A 24622-nucleotide genomic window follows, 5' to 3' on the forward strand; every position below is an offset into this window, starting at 1 on the left:
CAGCCTGTACAAAATTAACACATGCATCTGGAACTGAGCGTTACTGCTACCAGATGAACCGCTCTGGGGCTGTCTTATAGCTGCAGCATTTTCTTTTTAAAATCAAAACCCATAGATACAAGTCATATTTAGAGCTGATAATAGATAAAACATTGTTCTGCACCGAAAACCTTTTGACCCTTTTAAACAAGTTACAATATCTAAAAACTAGATAAGTGCACAAATTCTGTCCAGCTGCACCGAATGACTCAAATGCCTGTTAGTAAATGTACGAATGAATAGATTTGGTTTGGCAAATCACAAGCTAATCAACTGGTTCATCCAGAAATTGATTCCTGTTAATTGCCTTGTTAACTATAATGTCTAGATGTCCAGATCAGCACAGCTGAATGGGATTTGTGTGCAAGTCTACTAAAAACTAAAGTTTAAGAGACAGTAAATCTGATCAATACATGTAACTGTTGGACTGTGTCGATGACAAGCCCACTTTAAATGGGTTTGTGAAATGCATAACGCTTACATTGAGGTCTGGAGTTGACGTGAAACGAGGCTTCGTGTTGACTTGTATAACTCAAGGATAAGGTTTTCCCACAGCGAGTACATTTCTTGAGGGAATGAATCATTTTGTCATCTGTGAAAAGTTTATGCATGAATCACAGAAGGATCCTTTTGGAATAATAAAGCACAGAGATGACGGATATTGAACCATGTTTAAAGTTGTGATTCATTACCCGCAGGTTTCACCAACTACATGCGGAGTCCGGCAGGAGATATTTTTAATCCGGAGCATCATCAAGTCAACCAAGAGATGACCTTGCCACTGAGCAACTATTACATTGCCTCGTCTCATAACACATACCTAATGGGCGATCAGCTGATGTCTCAGTCCCGAGTGGATATGTATGCATGGGTCTTGCAGGCCGGCTGCCGTTGCGTGGAGGGTAAGAGTGTACAGTTGTAAAAGTTATATGTTTTTTTTTCTTGTCATTTCCAATGTTTTTGGTTGTAAAATGCTTGCCTTTTGTATCTAAATCCTTTCTCTTTATGTTTAATTAAGTTAACAAAATTGTTCTCAATAAGGAATAAAAAAATACAATAAAAAAAAAAAACTAAACATTTAGCAACTGTTGTTCTAAACCCAACAGGACTATAGGTGTTTATTGATTACATATCTCATGCTGCTCACTCAGTCGAATGTCTAGCTTAGTATCACCGAGAATGTAGAATGTAGTTCACATATATCCGGGGTTCTAAATGTATCCAACATTGTACTTTATATTTAATGACAAATCAATAAAGCTTCTACAATAAAACATAGGCAAAACTTTCATTACATCATCTACGAAAACATAAGAATTAACTGCCTTATAGTGATGAATGTTGATACCTCATAATACTTTTCTAACTTTTTTTTCTTTAGTTGACTGTTGGGATGGTCCAGATGGAGAGCCAATTGTCCACCATGGCTATACTTTAACTTCTAAGATCCTCTTCAAGGATGTTATAGAAACAATTAACAAATATGCATTCATCAAAAATGAGTAAGTGTGTTTCTTCTACCTACCTAACATTCCTACCTGTAGAGTATGTTTGCGTATATTTGTATTAAATATATATATATATATATATATGGCTCTGAAAGCAATATTATGAATGCAAGTAACTTAAATTATCGTTTACACAGGGAGGTATATGTAAATATTTTTTGTGAAACACATTATTTTGATTGTTTTATTTTTTGTTCTTTGGCTACATGACAACAAATTAGTTATGCTGTTATTTACCATTAATTTTGACATGTGTATATCGGTATATTAAAATATTATAATTTGACCATCTGCTATTTGATCAATTTTCAGTACTCAAACATAAATATACATTCATATATAACATTTTCCTTTAAACATAACTGACTCATTTACTGGTGTAAGAAGTATTCTCTAAGGCAGGGGCAGGCAACCTTCGGCACCCCAGATATTGTGGACTACATCCCCCATAATGCTCTCACACCCATAGTGTTGGCAAAGCATCATGGGAAGTGTAGTCCAAAACATCTGGAGTGCCGAAGGTTGCCTATGCCTGCTCTAGGGTAATCTATGCCGTCTTATTTCCAAGATGCTATGTGCACAAATGCTGGTTTTCTTTTCAACTGGTGATGCACAATAATAATCCTAAATAATCAAAAATAGTCTACATCTTTCAATACTTTTTTTCTTTTCTCCTTCCTTAGCTTTTCCCATTGTAACCACTTTTGGACATTTGGTAAATCTGTTGTAACTATAACAGTGCTGTCAGAGGGAACTTGTCAGCATTTTGAATCTGGACTTCCCTGATAGGTGGGATCAGTCTGATGTGTAATGGTATAGGTTCTCTCAGGGATTGCAAAAGTGAGCAAAAACCTTGACCTGAGTGGTTATTTAACAAAAGGGGCAAGCTAGTGCAGGGCCGGACTGGCCCACCGGGACACCGGGAAATTTCCCGGTGGGCCGGCACACTAGGTGGCCGGTGCGCGGCCGCCTAGTGTGCACCAGCCCGGGCCGCAATTACAGGGTGACCGGCAGGAGGGGATGCGCTCCCCTCCTGCCGGTCACAGAATGTAGCGTGGCCGGGCTGGCAGACCGGGTAGGGGCAGTGGCACTGGGCCAGCCTCTTCTCCTGGGGGGCCCCCCGAGGCTGGCCCTGCTTACACCCGGCGGGCAGGCAGGATGGCCGGTGCGCGAGGGAGCACTCTCCCCTGAGTGCTTCCTCTTCAGCTCCCTCGCGCACCGCAATGATACCGGATATGACGTCATCTTCCAGCGTCGATATCAGTACGCGGCGCGCAAGGGAGCTGAAGAGGAAGCACTCAGGGGATAGTGCTCCCTCGTGCAACGGCCAGCCGGCCTGCCCGCCGGGTGACCGGCCCCCCTGGAGCCCAGCAGCACCACTGGACCCCAGGGAATCCCCTCAGCACTCCAAAAGGTAAGGAGGCTGGGGGGATTAAATTAAAAAAAAATGTTAGTGTGTGTGTGTGTGTGTGTGTGTTAGTGTTACTGTGAGTGTTAGTGTGTGTGTGTGTGTTAGTGTTACTGTGAGTGTTAGTGTGTGTGTGTGTTAGTGTTACTGTGAGTGTTAGTGTGTGTGTGTGTTGGTGTTACTGTGAGTGTTAGTGTGTGTGTGTGTTAGTGTTACTGTGAGTGTTAGTGTGTGTGTGTGTTGGTGTTACTGTGAGTGTTAGTGTTAGTGTCAGTGAGTGTGTGTCTGCTAGTGAGTGTCAGTGAGTCTGTTACTGAGTGTGTTTGTGTTAGTGAGTCTGTTTGATGTCTGTTAGTGAGTGTGTGTTTGTCAGTGAGAGTGTATGTTTTGTAAGTGAGTGTGTCTCTGTCAGTAAATGTGTGTGTGTCTGTTAGCTAGTGTGTATGCGTCTGTTCGTGAGAGTGTGTGTGTGTCTTCAGCACTTACCTTTCTCCAGCGCCGGACTCCCTTGGCGCTGGGGATCCCTCCGCCGCTCAGCTCCGAATGTGCATGCACGGCATTACTCAATGCTTTCCTATAGACGTTCAGTGTCTTAGAATCGCGGAAGCTGGATTAACCCTCAGTGAAACATAGCAGTTTGGGATTGAAAAGTTCCCCCTCTCCCCTGGGCCCTGACCAAAGGTAAAGGGGATTAAAAAAAGTTTTTTTTTTATATAAATATATCAATGCTATAACCCCCCCATACACACACTACACTCCTCCCCCCCACCAACAGCACCCCTCCACACACACAGAACCCCCCCCACACACACACAGAACACCTTCACACCTTCACGCACACAGAACTCCTTCATGCACGCAGAACCCCTCCACACATAAAAATCACCCCTTCATGCACACAGCACCCCTTCACGCACACAGCACCCCTTCACGCACACAGCACCCCTTCAGGCACACAGCACCCCTTCAGGCACACAGCACCCCTTCAGGCACACAGCACCTCTTTATGCACACAGCACCTCTTTATGCACACAGCACCTCTTTATGCACACAGCACCTCTTTATGCACACAGCACCTCTTTATGCACACAGCACCTCTTTACGCACACAGCACCTCTTTACGCACACAGCACCTCTTTACGCACACAGCACCTCTTTACGCACACAGCACCTCTTTACGCACACAGCACCTCTTTACGCACACATCACCTCTTTACGCACACAGCACCTCTTTACGCACACAGCACCTCTTTACGCACACAGCACCTCTTTACGCACACAGCACCTCTTTACGCACACAGCACCTCTTTACGCACACAGCACCTCTTTACGCACACAGCACCTCTTTACGCACACAGCACCTCTTTACGCACACAGCACCTCTTTACGCACACAGCACCTCTTTACGCACACAGCACCTCTTTACGCACACAGCACCTTTACGCACACAGCACCTCTTTACGCACACAGCACCTCTTTACGCACACAGCACCTCTTTACGCACACAGCACCTCTTTACGCACACAGCACCTCTTTACGCACACAGCACCTCTTTACGCACACAGCACCTCTTTACGCACACAGCACCTCTTTACGCACACAGCACCTCTTTACGCACACAGCACCTCTTTACGCACACAGCACCTCTTTACGCACACAGCACCTCTTTACGCACACAGCACCTCTTTACGCACACAGCACCTCTTTACGCACACAGCACCCCTTCACGCACACAGCACCCCTCCATGCACAAACGATTTCTTTCATGTTTGAGTGCTAGTTTTCAGTTTTTTTCCCGCTTCCATATCTGCGCACTATGCTGGCGCGATGCATTACGGGGCTGGTATGGAATTTTTTTCCAGGGCTGCTTTTCATTCCCAGTCCGGCCCTGAGCTAGTGTGGTTTCTCTGAGCTTTTGCCCATTCTAAGAGTTCTCATATTTTCAGTTTTTTCTTTAATGCATTTACTTTAGTTCTCCCTAAGTTAAAACGACTACTAGACTTGGACCTTGTACTGACTGTGTCTAGAGGGGTATTAGCTATATCTCAGGTGAGGCCCAAAAAAGGCAAGAATGACCGTCCCGGGTCAGATGTTCACTTACATATTCATAATTGTATCTCCTGCTCTGTAAATTGAACTTAAATCACACGCAGGAGACTCTTGCATGGTCTAGCAAGCTATCAACCGTGCAGAAGATATGAAATTCTAAATTAAGCAGAATGTGCAATAAAGGAAGTTTAAACATTTTAGACATTAGACTTTACAGGAAGTGTTTTTAGGAAGGCTGTGCAAGTCACATGCAGGTAGGTGTGTGACTAGGGCTGCATCAACAGTGATTTAACTCCTGAATGGCAGAGAATTGAGCAATGAGACCACAGGGCATGATCTATAAACTAAAACTGCTTCATAACGCTAAAGTTGTTTTGGTGATTGTAGTGTCCCTTTAAATTGGATAAAATCTGAAAACACCATACTATTTGGATTAGAATCGGTGAACGAAGAAAGCAAGCTGCAAATTTTTGAGGTGTGCCCATCCATCTCTAGATTATTATCCACTTCTACAGCTGTGCCCTTTACGGCACTCAACAAGGTCAACATTCCCGTTACACGTTGTGATAAATTGGAGAAGGGTTTAAATGCTGGAAGTTAATTTAGAATGAAAGGTCATGCTGTTACATAATGCCTTTTTGCCCTGGCAATACCTTTTAAAATGGTAGTCTTAAAAAAGAAAAATAATTTTAAAAAGTGGGCAGATGTTAATATTTTTGTCTTTAGATTTATCTTCTAAAATGCAAACAAAAAAAAACAATAACCTAAATCTTATATTTAAAGTAATTATGCTAGTAATTGCAAGAAGTGAAAGAAAATTATAAAACCAGTAGTTTTGTTGTTACACAATAGCCATTCAGTTTTGTGAATTCTCATGTTTTTTTCCCCTAAAATCTAATTTCTTCCACCTTTAGACATAAGAATAAATGATGTTCCCATAATCCCCTAGTTCTATGTTAAGTTGATGTGAGCATAGCGGCCAGTAAATATAAAATGCCTGGTTTACTGACGTGCATGGTGGACATGCACAATATAAGTAAACATAATGTATTGATTAATAATTGTAGTGATTTTAATTTTTATATATTCCCTTCACATTTATTCTTTTCTGCACAGATACTTTCATTAACATGCAAACATATTGCTATAAGTATGCCTGAATGTTTCATTTTAGCCGTTTGTTCTGTAATATCTTAATATCTCACATTAGGGATGATTTAGCTGCTAATTTGAATGATTTTTTTTTTTTAAAGTAATATTATTTCTAGTTTGCACTCGGAACATGGTAACAGCAATGTATCTCTGCAGGTAAAAAACACTTTGAAACACATTGCATCAGTCAGCATGGCGTCCGCCCATTTTGTCTCCCTGCAGGAGCCGTGAGAGCACTTTATTTTTGCTTGTTATTGGTAGACTGTGCCTAGTTACCTAGTTAGGGTCCCTTCTAACCACCACATTCAAACATCAGCGCCTCACCACAGGGGACGAGTTTTTATAGGAGACTATTTAAAGTGGCCTTGTTACCTATAATGTCTAGATGTCCAGATCACCTTCAGATAGTTATACATTTAATCTTTACATTGTTCTGACAAAATGACCAGTAAATGTTAAGGTTAAAAATACTATTTATTTCAAAGACTGCTAGGTCATAAAATGAGTTTTATATATTTAAAGTAACCATGTAGCGTAGCGGCGGAACTCTCGCCGGTGCAGGCGGTGCCACTTCACCGGGGCTGCATGCATGCTGAGGGTGTGGCACACTCACTTAACACCACGTGATGGGTATTGGCCTGGGCCGGGTAATATTGGATGTTACGAGGAAGTGAGAGCCAGTCACTTCCTCCCAGCTTATAAAGAGATGGGAGCTCAAAAAGATTTTCTAGTGTTAGGAATATAAACACAGCATTCCTGATACTGTAGTGTTAAACAAATTAGCTCAGAGGGACATAAAAGCCTTTTCTTCACTACCATGTTGGCTTAAATTTTGTCCGTTTTCTTCCATTAGTCACGATTCACTGTTTAGTGAACAAACCCCTCTGTTATACTTGTTTGTAAGCCTAATCGTAGGCATTGTATCCCCATACTGAAAAGAATCTATGAGCCAATTACTCAACTCAGTAAACCTCTCTCTGCCAATTTGTTCACCAAGCTTTTTTGCTCTTATCAAGAAAAGCAGCTTACAATCAATAGAATAAGATATGAACATCCTTTAAAATGCCACTCTGTCCTTGTATTGAGCTATGGCAAGAGGAACATGATTTTCTATCTATCTTTTTTTTTTTTTTTTTCTTCTTCTTTTTTTCTGAATCAAAGAACATTCATTGTATCTAAAAGCAAGTATTACATCAATGTTTTAAATGCTTCAATAATCTTTCTCTCTCCCCATTCATTAAACACAATCCCGACTGTGTATTCCTAATATATTAGTGGTCCCGTCCCTAGGTCTGGTGGTCCCCCCTTTCCTGCCATTCGGCATGAAAATAATAAAATACATGATTTACTTACCTTTTTGCAGTGCCGGGGTTACCCCAAGACTGCTTACCTCTTTTCCTCCTGCGATGTCACAGAGGAAGCATGGCAATGTTTGACTATCACGCATCAATTTGATTCAATGCTTTTCGATGGGGCTACTTAGCTCTTCCAGTGATAGTCCGTATGAAGGTGTGTTTAACCCTGCAATGTAAACAAGTGCAGTTTCTAAAAAAATATACAATGTTTTACATTGCAGGGTTAAACCTACAAGATAACTGCACCCAGACCACTTAATGGAGATGAAATGACCTGGGTGACGTTAGTGGTCCTTGAATGAACACTTGCTCTATATACTGATTTAATTATTTATTATGTTAATGGTTTGATATGTGTTATGAGTATAAGAAGTATAGAGTACCAATTTAGTTTTCTTTAATACATCCATCTGCTCTTTTATTTGCTTTGATTAGCCAGCTGACTCCGAAGGACTTTGCACTTCCACAGATGTGATTCCGAGCATGCTAATGCACGTTTTCTACTGCACTTTCTTGTAAATCTAAATAATTTTTAAGCATCTCCCAATGGTTAATGTACAAATATAATCAAGTAAAATTGTTGTGATACAGACTTTATAAATGTCCAGATCTGATCAAACATTATATAACAGTTTGCTAAACTCACTTGTGAGATGACAGAGACAGGGTAGAGGGAGCATATTTCTTGTATCTAAAGGTTTCCACAAAGCTTTGCAAATATTCAAGTCTGGTTGACTTGCTGTCAGGGTAAGGCTGCCAAGGGAGGTTGGGAGGCATTTGCCCCCCCCCCCCCCCCCCCTGCACCACTAGTTCAGAGAGGTTTGTGGGCTGCAGCCTCACAGCATAATTAATACTAGATATATTTTGCATCTACACTCATCAGCCACAACATTAAAACCACTGACAGGTTGAGTGAATAACATTGATTATATTGTTACGATGGCACCTGTCAAGGGGTGGGATATATTGGGCAGCAAATGAACAGTTAGTTCTTGAATTTCAGCTGTTGGAAGCAGGACAAATGGGCAAGTGGAAAGATCTGAGTGACTTTGACAAGGGCCAAATGGTGATGGCTAGATGGCTGTCAGAAAATCTCTAAAACGGCAAGTTTTATGGAGTGGTACCCGGTGAAGTGGTCATTACCTACCAAAAGTGGTACAAGGAATGACAACCGGTGAACCAGAGTCATGGTCATAGACGGTCAAGGCTCATTGATGCACATGGGGAGTGAAGGCTAGTCACTCTGGTCCAATCAGAACTCTGGTCCAAGTGCTGAAACGCTTAATACTGGCCATGACAGAAAGGTGTCAAAACACACAATGCATTGCGGTTTGCTGCATATAGGGCTGCATAGCCTCAGATTGCCCATTATGACCCCTGTCCACCTTCAAATTGCCTTCAATGGGTACGCAAGCATCAGAACTGGACCATAGAGCAAGGTGGTTGCCTGGTCTGATCATGTTTGCTTTTAGATCAGGTGGAAGGCCTGGTCGGCATCATTTACATATAGAAGAGATGGCAGCAGGATGCACAATGGGAAGAAGGCAGGTTAAAAAAAAAAAGGCCATGCTATGGTCTGAGCAATTTTCTGCTGAGAAACATTGGGCCCTGGCATTTATGTGGATATTACTTTGCAACAATCTCCAAGTAGCTGGTACATTTCAGACCATGGACACCACTTTGTGGCAATAGTATTCCCTGATTGCAGTAGCATCTTTCAGCAGGATAATGTGCCACGCTGTAAAAATTGTTCAGGAATAGTTCAAGGAACACGCCAAAAGTTCAAAGTGTTGTCTTTGCCCCCAGTTTTTCCAGATCTCAGTCCAATTGGGCATCTGTAGGATGTGCTGGAACAACAAATCAGACCTATGGAGGTCCCACCTCGCAACTCATAGGGCTTAAAGGATCTTCTGCTAATGTATTGGTGCCATATTCCACAGGACATGTTCAGAGGTCTTGTGGAGCCCATGCCTTCGCAAATCAGAGCTGTTTTGAGAGTAAGAGTGGGACCTACACAATATTGGGCAGGTGGTTTTAAAGTTGTGGCTTATCAGTGTATGTTGATTTATAGTTTTTTTGTCCCCACGTTATTTTAGTCTAAAACATGTAATATAAAATTAAGAAAGGGAGTGTGGACTGTAATGTGCAGGTTTGAATTAAAATTGGGCAACAATTATCCCAGGCCAAATAAAGCAAGCCCTCCCCTAGTTGACTGTAAATAATGTATCCCCATAAGAGCACATGGTCATTGTCATCCTGCTGATATGTCCCATACACTGGGTGATATTTCTGGGTATCATAAAAATTGTGAAGATTGAAAAACTGAATATTGTTTAACAAGATGGATGTAAATACCCCCAAAAAAACAAGTCCTGCACTCAAACTCCCACTACTCTTGGGCGGCAGCAATGACCATAGTACATGGTACACATAAAGTACAATATGGATGTATGAATAAATAATTCTCTCTGATTGGTTGCTTGACAACAGAAGATTTACTTCCACCTGAACTGTAAATGAGTATTTTGGTAAATAAGTAGCTGCACAATTACGAACGTTTTCTTGACCTGAATCTGTTGACAAGAGTACTCCAAGTAGAAGTGTGCGATTTTCATCTATCTAACCGTTGGTTCATGTTGGGTGGCCATCCTGGGATTGCATCGCATTTTCTTAATCCCTTGTGATCATTAAATAAATGCAGAGACTGTGTGTTTAATTTGGAAGTTACGGAGTAGCTCCCAGCTTCTTCTGGGTTGAAAAGCATGAAAGAAAGAAAGTGTGTATTGAAGTTTCTTTTGATGCATCGTACCTACAGTGCCCAAGGAAAAGCAAAAATTAGCTAGGAATCCTTTTTTCAGAAAAAAAAAGATATAAAGTAAAACTCAAAGCAACATAACCACTTCAGCTCACTGTAATTCTGGTTATAGATAATGAGTTATTGGAATGTTAGAAGTTGCCACACTTTGTCTAACTTTATCAAAGGATTGTGTGATGTTCTTCTCCGATCTCTAAAGCATACGTTATTAAGAAAACTATTGCTCTTTGGCGTTTTAGTTTTATGCGGGTGCCAGAGAAGAACTGTAAGTATAAATGTCTGTGATTTCAAATGCTTCCGTCTGTGTTGGCAGGTATCCTGTCATCTTGTCAATCGAAAACCACTGCAGTGTGATACAGCAAAAGAAAATGGCTCAGTATCTGACTGAAATCTTAGGGGACAAGTTAGACCTCTCGGATGTCTTCAATGAAGATTCAACAAAGCTGCCTTCACCAGAAAGCCTGAAAGGCAAGATATTAGTCAAGGTAAAGTAAAAGTGAAATAATGTTTAATTAACTGAATAAGTAAGTGGATTGCATGCACTGTTGCAGATTATCAAAGCTGAGTTAAGTTAAATACAAATTTTATGTGCACAGCATTTGTTATTTTGTATTTGCTTGTGCACTTTCATGTTAAATGCATGATCTGAGAAATAGTATGGATGTGATAAGACATGACGTGTGGCACTAGAACCCTGCAGAAAGCACTGAAACAGATCTCTCTGCATGGTCTAAATTTGGTGGTTGACTGGCAGTCTGCCATGCATTCCCTGCAGACTGACCCACCAATGCTTCGGGTGGTGCCAGGGACGTGATTCGTATCACTAGCCCACTCCGTTTTACCCCTCCCACAGGCGTCCCCCGTCACTGGATGCTGATTTTGAGGGGTTTTGGGTGTGTAGTCACAAGGTAACCCTCAAAAAGAATGCACATGTTTGCTGATCATGATGAAAGGACTGATAAAACGAGAACCCTTCCTGCTTTAAACAAGGGGTTACAATAAAATCCTAAAACGAATTAAGAAGAAAATAAGTATTAGTAAGGTGGCTTACTAATAACAATTGGGTAACCTAACTAAAATGTACTTTAGAACAAACAATGTGTCTTTTTTTCACAGACTGTTTTCTAAATACATTTATTGAAGTTTAAAGGCACATTAATGAGTATTATTGCTGAAGGGCTCTGTTTATACACTGAAACACAGCAACAATATGGAGCTCCTAGAAAATTGTACGGGTCTTTGCAATAAGAAAATGGGACAGAGGGATTCTGGCTCAAAAGAAGGACTGACTCATCTAAATTCTTATCTCCTGTTCTGTTAATTGAGCTTTATTTACACATATCGTGCTCCGACAGGCTTTAGCAGGCTTTAACAGAACAGAAGATAAAAAGTTCATAATTGGACAGTTTGTGCAAAAAAGGAAGTTTAAATATTAGATCTATCTTTACAGGAAATGTGGAGGGAGACTATGTAAGTCACATGCAGGGAAGGTGTGACTACGGCTGCATAAACAAAGCGATTCGACTCCTGAATTGCAGAGAATTTATCAGTTAGACTGCAGGACATGATATATACACTAAAACCGCTTAATTATGCTAAAGTTGTTTTGATGGCTATAGTGTCCCTTTACATTCCAAACAAATTGCTGTTTAGTGAATAAACCCTTTGGTGGCTGGTTTTCCCTCTTCAAGTCATCTGCAATTTTATTTAATCATTACCTCTGCTGAGACGTAGCATTTTAAACCCTTTGACACCTAAATCTTACATTACATGTTTTCATCTGAAGTCTTGCCAAGTCTGTGCATTTTACCTTGTTTAACGAACTCTAGAATTTGCAAAACCTATAATTTAATTGAAATTACAAGTTATCGGAGCCTATCTGTCAGTTTGAACTGCCATTTTAAAAAACCTATCCCTGTGTATGCCTGATTGTTTTCCCTCTTACATTCATTTTGTTCTTTATTAGGCTGTTCAGAGCTTAGACATGTGTAATTAAATTAATTTAATTCTAAGTACCGGGTGTCATAGGTCGGATAACTTCACTTTGTAAAATGTCCCAAACTGCTACCCTAGCTACACACTTGTTCTAATCTAGAGAATATTAAAATGTATGTCAACCGGTTTTATTTCACTTCCTTTTTGCTACGGCAATCAACTGATTTTTATTTTAGTTTTATTTTCTTTCTTTACCACTTCTATATTAATTCCAATTCCCTCCATGACATTGCCTTTATGAGTTTATTATATGTTGCCTATTTTGTTTCATTTACTTTTGGTTTCATTTTTGTAACTTTGTGTCAACTAATTGCTTTCTTGTGCTTTGACGATTTGATTTTTGGTCTTTTCGACTAGCCTCGGGAGGTCTAGCCATATTGTAAGATTTACCAATAATAAAACGATGAATGCATACCTCCCAACGTTTAAAAAGGACAAAGTGGGACATGTTAATTTTAGGGGTGTGGGATGTGAGGGATGGTCAAGGGTGAGGCTGTTCTGAGTAGTTGTATACTTACTAATAACAATTTATGCAACTAAAATGTAATTTTAATCATGAACAATAGATCATATTAAAGATCCATCACTGTGAGTATTATTGCTGTGGAGCTTTGTTAGATACTCAAACACCAACAATATGGAGCTCCTAGAAAAGTGGGACATTAGGATAGAAAAGGCGGCTTTGAGACCATAATTCCCAGCTAGCCTTCTGGATTTCTGTCCATCATTGAAAATTTAGTTTAACCCCTTAAGGACACATGACGTGTGTGACACGTCATGATTCCATTTTATTCCAGAAGTTTGGTCCTTAAGCGGTTAAGAAAAGGGAAAATATCTATTGCTATCAACTGGCAGCAAAAAAAGATAAAAATTAAAAAATCATTATTTATTCTCACCTCAAGGAACTTTCTGCCCCAGGTGCACATGTTGTCAGTTATGAATCCTGAAAGAACATGCATCGGAATCTTAATCTATATTGACACCAAATGTCACCTGGTGCATAGCAAACGAGCATGGTGCATAACTCAGCCCTAATTAACAAGTAATTAATATTTCACTTTTCATCACGGGATAATTAAGAAAAATATTTAGGGCTGGTGCCCTTGAGGATACAGGTTGTTCTGAGTGAAAGATATTATGGTTTATTTTCAAGAGCCAAAGTTGTTATAGTGCTAGAGCGCCATTTACTAAATTAAATAAGACGGCGAGATGCCTGCTAGGCAAGTAGGTCTGCTAAAGTATAGGTGTCATAAAATGCTAATTATATAATTGTCCCGGGCAGTATGCAGCAAACATGTTCTCTCATTGTTATCATCAATTAACAAGTCAAGGCTCGGATCCCGAAGGTTTTGTGATTAATTTACCCCTAGGTACACATTAATTCCACATACTGCCAGACAACTCTTCCGCCCCCCCGCCTGTCAGATTGCAAACTTAATCCGTGTCTTGCAAACACTGTGGTTATCTGGAATCCCTGCTGTTCAGGTCGGCTCTTCGGAACACGGTAACAATGAAATAAAACTGGAATTCAACTTTGGCCACTTATGATAAAATATTATTACATTTTGATCATCTACTTCAGTTATGTATGATTTATAGCACTAGTCTATGCATACACTCACACTGAACATACATAGATACAAACACACTCTACAAACAAACAAACAAACAAACAAACAAACAAACACAAACAAACACAAACAAACACACACACACACACATTATGTATGTTTAAGTGCCAAATGGAGATGTGTGAGATAGGACCATTTAAACCTGATTTGTGTAGACCAGCTAAAAAAACACTTACTACTTTAATTACAGAATCAGTCAGTTTCTGTGTTTTAAAATTCATTTTGTAAATGGTGTTTGTTTCAAATACACTGAACAAAATGATAAATGCAACACTTTTGTTTTTGCCCCCACTTTTCATGAGCTGAACTCAAAGATCTAAGACTTTTTCTATGTACACAAAAGGCCTATTTCTCTCAAATATTGTTCACAAATCTGTCTAAATTTCTGTTAGTGAGCACTTCTCCTTTGCCGAGATAATCCATCCACCTCACAGGTGTGGCATATCAAGATGCTGATCAGACAGCATGATTATTGCACAGGTGTGCCTTAGACTGGCCACAATTAAAGGCTACTCTAAAATTTGCAGTTTTATTGTATTGGAGAGGCTCAGGGGGGTCCGAAAACCAGTCAGTATCTGGTGTGACCACCATGTGCCTCACGCAGTGCAACACATCTCCTTCCCATAGAGTTGATCAGGTTGATGATTGTGGCCTGTGGAGTATTGGTCCACTCCTGTTCAATGGCTGTGCAAAGTTGCTGGATATTGGCAGGACCTGGAATACGCTGTCGTATACGCTGATCCAGAGCATCCCAAACATGCTTAATGGGTGACATGTCCAGTGAGTATGTTGGCCATGCACAAACTGGGATGTTTTCAGCTTCCAGGAATTGTACAGATCCTTGCAACATGGGGCCGTGCATTATCATGCTGCAACATGAGGTGATGAACGTGGATGAATGGCACAACAATGGGCCTCAGGATCTCGTCATGGTATCTCTGTGCATTCAAAATGCCATCAATAAAATGCACCTGTGTTCGTTGTCCATAACATACGTCTGCCCATACCATAACCCCACCGCCACCATGGTCCACTCGATCCACAACGTTGAAATCCGCAAACCTCTCACCCACACAACGCCATACATGCTGTCTGCCATCTGCCCTGTACAGTGAAAACCAAGATTCATCCGTGAAGAGAACACCTCTCCAAAGTGCCAGACGCATTTGCCCACTCAAGTCAGTAACGATGAACTACAGTCAGGTCGAGACCCCGATGAGGATGACGAGCATGCAGATGGTTTCTGACAGTTTGTGCAGAAATTCTTTAGTTATGCAAACCGATTGTTGCAGCAGCTGTCTGGGTGGCTGGTCTCAGGCGATCTCGGAGGTGAAGATGCTGGATGTGGAGGTCCTGGCCTGGTGTGGTTACACGTGGTCTGCGGTTGTGAGGCCGGTTGGATGTACTGCCAAATTCACTGAAAGGCCTTTGGAGACGGCCTATGGTAGAGAAATTAACATTGAATTCACGGGCAACAGCTCTGGTGGACATTCCTGCAGTCAGCATGCCAATCGCATGCTCCCTCAATACTTGCGACATCTGCGGCATTGTGCTGTGTGATAAAACTGCACATGTTAGAGTGGCCTTTTATTGTGACCAGCCTAAGGCACACCTGTGCAATAATCATGCTGTTTAATCAGCATCCTGATATGCCACACCTGTGAGGAGGACGGATTATCTCGGCAACGGAGAAGTGCTCACTAACACAGATTTAGACAGATTTGTGAACCATATTTGAGAGAAATAGGCCTTTTGTGTACATAGTAAAAATGGGGGGAAAACAAGTGTTGCGTTTATAATTTTGTTCAGTATAGTTTAGTCTATTATACTCTTGCAAATCTGCCTGCATATTAAGCAGACAAGCTTGCATTTATGCACACTTAAACAAACAGGGCCGTCACTCACAGGGTAACCCAACACAACAGCCAAATTATTTGTGAAATGAGAAATGTGTTCTTTAGCTCTATAGCAAAGGTTTAATTATTTCTGATCTATCCTTTTTAAAGAAATGAGGAATACAATTGCCCAATGGCCAGCAGATTCTTCATTGAATGATTAGCCACTCCCATTGTATGAAGTTAAAGAGTCAATGTCACCCACCTGAAAAATTAGTATTTTTGACTGTGTTGGAATTTCACTGAATTTCCAACCCAGTCAAGAGAGATACAGAGACAGTAGGGACTACTTTCTCTGTATTTCTCCTCTGTCTGACTTTCGTAGACTCAAGACGGAGTCTCATAGGATTCTTCATAGACCTCAATTCTGTATTGTCGTGAATGTTGGTGCATATTTGTGAGTAGTGTTGGCTTTTGAAAGCACATATCTGTTTTTATATATATATAATGTTAGTGTTCTAATACAAAGGTGTTTATGTATGAAGTGTTGATGTTTGAATGTAGGGGTGTATTCGTAGTGTTGACGTTTGTAGGCTGAGGTGTATGCACATCTACACATACACTGCAAAACACACACACTGATGCACATACACATATATATATACATATACTGACACACGCACAGATACACACGCTGACACACAAACGCAATAGCACACATACAGATACACACAGAAACACACAATTACACGCACAGCAAAACACACTGACACACATACTAGGACACACAGATACACACAGTGGCATGCATACAGATACACATGCTGACCAACTCTCCAGTTTCCTACTTTTTAGGTGCAGTTGGGTGGCTTCTAGTGGCTGAGGCTGAGTGTCAGAGGCTAGCTCTCCTAGGTCTCTCCCCTCCTTTCTGCCTTTCCTTCATTCCCTCCTGCGCAACTCTGTCTGTGTTAGCTGGAAGGAAGCGACCAGCTCTCACATCTTTCCAGGCTGCCAGTAGGAAAGGGGCCCCGTCGCACTGTTAAAGAGTTGCAGAGCACAACCAGGCCCCTGAAGACACATGCCCATTGCTTGAGTGACCTTAAGTGCATGGGACACCCGATGGGTCCCCTCAGTGTGTGGGCCCTGGTGCAGCCGTACTGGCGGGAGTTACGCCGCTGAACCAAGACAAATAATTCTAACAAAACATGTTTGACATATGAGAAAAGTAGATGAAGGAGGCCCTGTTTAAACAAATATAAAATCTAAAAAAAAAATGCCATTGGATTTTTTTTTTCTTATTGCTGCCCTTTATATACTGCAAAATATCTGTATTGCAATATTTGCTGATCATACTTAAATGTTTGTTTTAGTAAGAAAAATAAGAGAGATTGCAATTTAGTAAAGCACACTTTCTGGCTTTGTACATTAAACGGTTTCATCTTCTCATCTCTCTAGTCCACAGTCTAGACAAAAAAACTACTTCAAAATGTGGCTGGGATAATCTGTCACACTTATTTATCCAATAAAATTCAAATTAGCTAGATTTCTGGCAAGGGAAGGATTTCTGTGTTCTTGGGTAAATGAGTATTTAAAAAAAAAAAAAAACGTTACTTTGCAACATTGGAATTTTTACAGAACCTTTATCATTAACCAGACAATATCTAGGAGTGATGTGATTTGCAGTCCCATTGCTTTAACGACTGTGTAAATCTGTCTACCTCTGTTCTTCTTTTTATTTCATTACCGAATATTCATTTTTAATGGCCATTGGTGTGATGCTAAAAACCTTTTCTTTTTTTCTTTTTATATAATGTGCATAGGGATTTGGGATAGTGCTTTGGGGTTATTAATCTGCCTTTGCAAGCCTTTCTTTCTTAAACTAGCACAGATTTTGCCACGGTATACTTCAATCATTCAATCAGATGCTTCTTGCTGAGCCGTGTTGGAGCTATGAGTGCACGCACACGGTCAGCTTTCCTATGCTCCTCCGTGAGCTTTAATACAATATGTAGCAATTCTATGACAGTTAAATATAGCTCAATTTTCACAATAGCTAGTAGATTGTTCCTGCTGTTAACGCTTTACCATTGAACTCCAACAATTTGCCTTAATAAATAAGGCCATACATAAATGTGAACTTCATTTGTCATGTTAATAAAATCTAGAGTAAATCTCAACAAGCCCCCTGTATTTTTTTTTAAATGTACACTACTGTTACACCAGATATGAGTTGCACTGGTGTGACACTGTGCCCTGGCAGGCCCTGAAACGCACACGTGTGAAGGAAACTGACTGCTATTATTTCACAGTCGAATTTCTAGTTTTTTTTTTTTAATGTGCACTACTGTTACACCAGTGATTGGCCCACGTCATGCCTACGCCCCCAAAACGTTCGTGTGTGGGGGTGCTGGAATGACGTGGGCCAATGGGAGCCTGAATCAACTTTTGGCTCTCACTGCCCCTTTAAGAGCGAGCTCGTGACTCGAGCCGTGCTCCTAGTGCCAGGCGGGCCACATGACCGATCACTGCGGTCAGTGCACGCGGCTAAGTCAGAAGAGGAGATCAAGCCGCATGCGGCTAGTGTGGAGGCAGGAGTGATCCAGCCACGCGCGGCTCAAGCTTAGGAGCCTGGTTGGTCCCAGGATAAGGTAAATACAGCCACAACCACTTATCCCAATCACACACCTTTCCTAACGTCCTATCCCATTAAAAGCATATTACCGCGTATTTAATAAAACGGATAGACCCCCTACTTCATCCAGGTTACCGATCGATGGTTCGATATTCTGAGCCCTCTCTGATTTACTGTACACGACTATTCGATATTCCCACAAATTTTATATAGCATTTTATGTTTGTTTAACACCTTAAAAATATTGGATATTGCTAAAAATCATGATCACTATATACTTTCTCTACAAACCTCTAAAACGAACCAAACTACTCATCCATCCGCTATACCACTTTATCACACCTAGAACTAGTGCCCAGTTAAAATATTTGACTCTTACTTACCCACACTCAGTCATGCCACACACATTTCACCACTACTCTCACTGAATCCCTCTGACTACGGCTAAATTCATCTTCTACATCAGAACACTACTCCTAAGATTGGCTTGTATCCATGTCTCTGGTCTTTCATTAAGAATAGGGGCAGCTTCGGTCTCCTTCAACACTGACACTCCAGTGCATATTATTAAAAGATTGGGCAGATGGAAATCCTCAGTCTACAACCGATATATTCCTCATCCCGAGAAAGAAATGAGGAAAGCTTTTAAAGGTTTGGCTTTGTAAATTTGATGCAATAAGTGTGTTTTTCTTTAATACCTTTTCACCCTCTTTGCATGAACCCGATTTACATATATTACTAATATGTTTCTGAACATATATATTATATTATTCACTCACTCACTCTCTGGGCCGGCCTAAGACATCATGCGCCTAGGTCCAACGATAAATGACTATGGGGGAATAATGTATAATAAACACAGGTTACTGGCTATGGGGGATAATGTATAATAAACACAGGTTACTGGCTATGGGGGGATAATGTATAATAAACACAGGTTACTGGCTATGGGGGATAATGTATAATAAACACAGGTTACTGGCTATGGGGGGATAATGTATAATAAACACAGGTTACTGGCTATGGGGGGGATAATGTATAATAAACACAGGTTACTGGCTATGGGGGAGATAATGTATAATAAACACAGGTTACTGGCTATGGGAGGGATAATGTATAATAAGCACAGGTTACTGGCTATGGGGGGATAATGTATAATAAACACAGGTTACTGACTATGGGAGGGATGATGTATAATAAACACAGGTTACTGCCTATGGGGGGATAATGTATAATAAACACAGGTTACTGGCTATGGGGGGGATAAGGTATAATAAACACAGGTTACTGGCTATGGGGGATAATGTATAATAAACACAGGTTACTGGCTATGGGGGGATAATGTATAATAAACACAGGTTACTGGCTATGGGGGGGGGATAATGTATAATAAGCACAGGTTACTGGCTATGGGAGGATAATGTATAAAACACAGGTTACTGGCTATGGGGGGGATAATGTATAAAACACAGGTTACTGGCTATGGGAGGGATAATGTATAATAAGCACAGGTTACTGGCTATGGGGGGATAATGTATAATAAACACAGGTTACTAACTATGGGAGGGATAATGTATAATAAACACAGGTTACTGGCTATGGGGGATAATGTATAATAAACACAGGTTACTGGCTATGGGGGGATAATGTATAATAAACACAGGTTACTGGCTATGGGGAGGATAATGTATAATAAACACAGGTTACTGGCTATGGGGGGTAATGTATAATAAACACAGGTTACTGGCTATGGGGGATAATGTATAATAAACACAGGTTACTGGCTATGGGAGGATAATGTATAATAAACACAGGTTACTGGCTATGGGGGGATAATGTATAATAAGCACAGGTTACTGGCTATGGGAGGATAATGTATAATAAACACAGGTTACTGGCTATGGGAGGGATAATGTATAATAAGCACAGGTTACTGGCTATGGGGGATTAATGTATAATAAACACAGGTTACTGGCTATGGGGGGGATAATGTATAATAAGCACAGGTTACTGGCTATGGGAGGATAATGTATAATAAACACAGGTTACTGGCTATGGGAGGGATAATGTATAATAAACACAGGTTACTGGCTATGGGAGGATAATGTATAATAAACACAGGTTACTGGCTATGGGGAGGATAATGTATAATAAACACAGGTTACTGGCTATGGGGGGTAATGTATAATAAACACAGGTTACTGGCTATGGGGGATAATGTATAATAAACACAGGTTACTGGCTATGGGAGGATAATGTATAATAAGCACGGGTTACTGGCTGTGGGGGGATAATGTATAATAAACACAGGTTACTGGCTATGGGGGGGATAATGTATAATAAACACAGGTTACTGGCTATGGGGGATAATGTATAATAAACACAGGTTACTGGCTATGGGGGATAATGTATAATAAGCACAGGTTACTGGCTATGGGAGGATAATGTATAATAAACACAGGTTACTTGCTATGGGAGGATAATGTATAATAAACACAGGTTACTGGCTATGGGAGGATAATGTATAATAAACACAGGTTATTGGCTATGGGGGGATAATGTATAATAAACACAGGTTACTGGCTATGGGAGGATAATGTATAATAAACACAGGTTACTGGCTATGGGGGGATAATGTATAATAAACACAGGTTACTGGCTATGGGGGTAATGTATAATAAACACAGGTTACTGGCTATGGGGGATAATGTATAATAAACACAGGTTACTGGCTATGGGGGGGATAATGTATAATAAACACAGGTTACTGGTTGTGGGGGGATAATGTATAATAAACACAGGTTACTGGTTGTGGGGGGATAATGTATAATAAACACAGGTTACTGGCTATGGGGGGGATAATGTATAATAAGCACAGGTTACTGGCTATGGGAGGATAATGTATAATAAACACAGGTTACTGGCTATGGGAGGGATAATGTATAATAAGCACAGGTTACTGGCTATGGGAGGATAATGTATAATAAACACAGGTTACTGACTATGGGAGGGATAATGTATAATAAACACAGGTTACTGGCTATGGGAGGATAATGTATAATAAACACAGGTTACTGGCTATGGGGGATAATGTATAATAAACACAGGTTACTGGCTATGGGGGAGATAATGTATAATAAACACAGGTTACTGGCTATGGGAGGGATAATGTATAATAAACACAGGTTACTGGCTATGGGGGAGATAATGTATAATAAACACAGGTAACTGGCTATGGGAGGGATAATGTATAATAAGCACAGGTTACTGGCTATGGGGGGATAATGTATAATAAACACAGGTTACTGACTATGGGGGATAATGTATAATAAACACAGGTTACTGGCTATGGGAGGATAATGTATAATACGCACGGGTTACTGGCTGTGGGGGGATAATGTATAATAAACACAGGTTACTGACTATGGGAGGGATAATGTATAATAAACACAGGTTACTGGCTATGGGGGATAATGTATAATAAACACAGGTTACTGGCTATGGGGGGATAATGTATAATAAACACAGGTTACTGGCTATGGGGGGGGATAATGTATAATAAGCACAGGTTACTGGCTATGGGAGGATAATGTATAAAACACAGGTTACTGGCTATGGGAGGGATAATGTATAATAAGCACAGGTTACTGGCTATGGGGGGATAATGTATAATAAACACAGGTTACTAACTATGGGAGGGATAATGTATAATAAACACAGGTTACTGGCTATGGGGGATAATGTATAATAAACACAGGTTACTGGCTATGGGGGGGATAATGTATAATAAGCACAGGTTACTGGCTATGGGAGGATAATGTATAATAAACACAGGTTACTGGCTATGGGAGGGATAATGTATAATAAGCACAGGTTACTGGCTATGGGGGGATAATGTATAATAAACACAGGTTACTGGCTATGGGGGGGATAATGTATAATAAGCACAGGTTACTGGCTATGGGAGGATAATGTATAATAAACACAGGTCACTGGCTATGGGAGGGATAATGTATAATAAACACAGGTTACTGGCTATGGGAGGATAATGTATAGTAAACACAGGTTACTGGCTATGGGGGGGATAATGTATAATAAACACAGGTTACTGGCTATGGGAGGATAATGTATAATAAGCACGGGTTACTGGCTGTGGGGGGATAATGTATAATAAACACAGGTTACTGGCTATGGGAGGATAATGTATAATAAACACAGGTTACTGGCTATGGGAGGATAATGTATAATAAACACAGGTTAATGGCTATGGGGGATAATGTATAATAAACACAGGTTACTGGCTATGGGGGGATAATGTATAATAAACACAGGTTACTGGCTGTGGGGGGATAATGTATAATAAACACAGGTTACTGGCTATGGGAGGATAATGTATAATAAACACAGGTTACTGGCTATGGGAGGATAATGTATAATAAACACAGGTTAATGGCTATGGGGGATAATGTATAATAAACACAGGTTACTGGCTATGGGGGGATAATGTATAATAAACACAGGTTACTGGCTATGGGGGTAATGTATAATAAACACAGGTTACTGGCTATGGGGGATAATGTATAATAAACACAGGTTACTGGCTATGGGGGGGATAATGTATAATAAACACAGGTTACTGGTTGTGGGGGGATAATGTATAATAAACACAGGTTACTGGTTGTGGGGGATAATGTATAATAAACACAGGTTACTGGCTATGGGGGGGATAATGTATAATAAGCACAGGTTACTGGCTATGGGAGGATAATGTATAATAAACACAGGTTACTGGCTATGGGAGGGATAATGTATAATAAGCACAGGTTACTGGCTATGGGGGGATAATGTATAATAAACACAGGTTACTGACTATGGGAGGGATAATGTATAATAAACACAGGTTACTGGCAATGGGTGGATAATGTATAATAAACACAGGTTACTGGCTATGGGGGGGATAATGTATAATAAACACAGGTTACTGGCTATGGGGGATAATGTATAATAAATACAGGTTACTGGCTATGGGGGGATAATGTATAATAAACACAGGTTACTGGCTATGGGAGGATAATGTGTAATAAACACAGGTTACTGGCAATGGGTGGATAATGTATAATAAACACAGGTTACTGGCTATGGGGGGGATAATGTATAATAAGCACAGGTTACTGGCTATGGGGGGGATAATGTATAATAAGCACAGGTTACTGGCTATGGGGGGATAATGTATAATAAACACAGGTTACTGACTATGGGAGGGATAATGTATAATAAACACAGGTTACTGGCTATGGGGGATAATGTATAATAAACACAGGTTACTGGCTATGGGAGGATAATGTATAATAAACACAGGTTACTGGCTATGGGGAGGATAATGTATAATAAACACAGGTTACTGGCTATGGGGGGTAATGTATAATAAACACAGGTTACTGGCTATGGGAGGATAATGTATAATACGCACGGGTTACTGGCTGTGGGGGGATAATGTATAATAAAAACAGGTTACTGGCTATGGAGGGGATAATGTATAATAAACACAGGTTACTGGCTATGGGGGGATAATGTATAATAAACACAGGTTACTGGCTATGGGGGATAATGTATAATAAGCACAGGTTACTGGCTATGGGAGGATAATGTATAATAAACACAGGTTACTGGCTATGGGAGGATAATGTATAATAAACACAGGTTACTGGCTATAGGAGGATAATGTATAATAAACACAGGTTACTGGCTATGGGGGATAATGTATAATAAACACAGGTTACTGGCTATGGGAGGATAATGTATAATAAACACAGGTTACTGGCTATGGGAGGGATAATGTATAATAAGCACAGGTTACTGGCTATGGGAGGGATAATGTATAATAAACACAGGTTACTGGCTATGGGAGGGATAATGTATAATAAGCACAGGTTACTGGCTATGGGGGGATAATGTATAATAAACACAGGTTACTGACTATGGGAGGGATAATGTATAATAAACACAGGTTACTGACTATGGGAGGGATAATGTATAATAAACACAGGTTACTGACTATGGGAGGGATAATGTATAATAAACACAGGTTACTGGCTATGGGGGATAATGTATAATAAACACAGGTTACTGGCTATGGGAGGATAATGTATAATAAACACAGGTTACTGGCTATGGGGAGGATAATGTATAATAAACACAGGTTA

At 40.5% G+C, this 24622-nt stretch overlaps 1 protein-coding gene across 6 annotated transcripts in view; it reads left to right on the forward strand.

Annotated features, from left to right (window-relative positions):
• PLCH2 (phospholipase C eta 2) overlaps nt 1-24622 on the forward strand; it is a 555068-nt gene that overhangs the window by 436054 nt on the left and 94392 nt on the right. For all 6 annotated transcript variants that reach the window (XM_063436484.1, XM_063436487.1, XM_063436486.1 and 3 more), the window contains 3 exons: nt 738-941; nt 1421-1541; nt 10640-10811. In XM_063436484.1, coding sequence (XP_063292554.1) covers nt 738-941; nt 1421-1541; nt 10640-10811 — 497 coding nt within the window. The remainder of the gene's footprint in view (nt 1-737; nt 942-1420; nt 1542-10639; nt 10812-24622) is intronic.

Source organism: Pelobates fuscus, chromosome 11 (assembly GCF_036172605.1).
Source record: "Pelobates fuscus isolate aPelFus1 chromosome 11, aPelFus1.pri, whole genome shotgun sequence".
Lineage (NCBI taxonomy): Eukaryota > Metazoa > Chordata > Amphibia > Anura > Pelobatidae > Pelobates > Pelobates fuscus.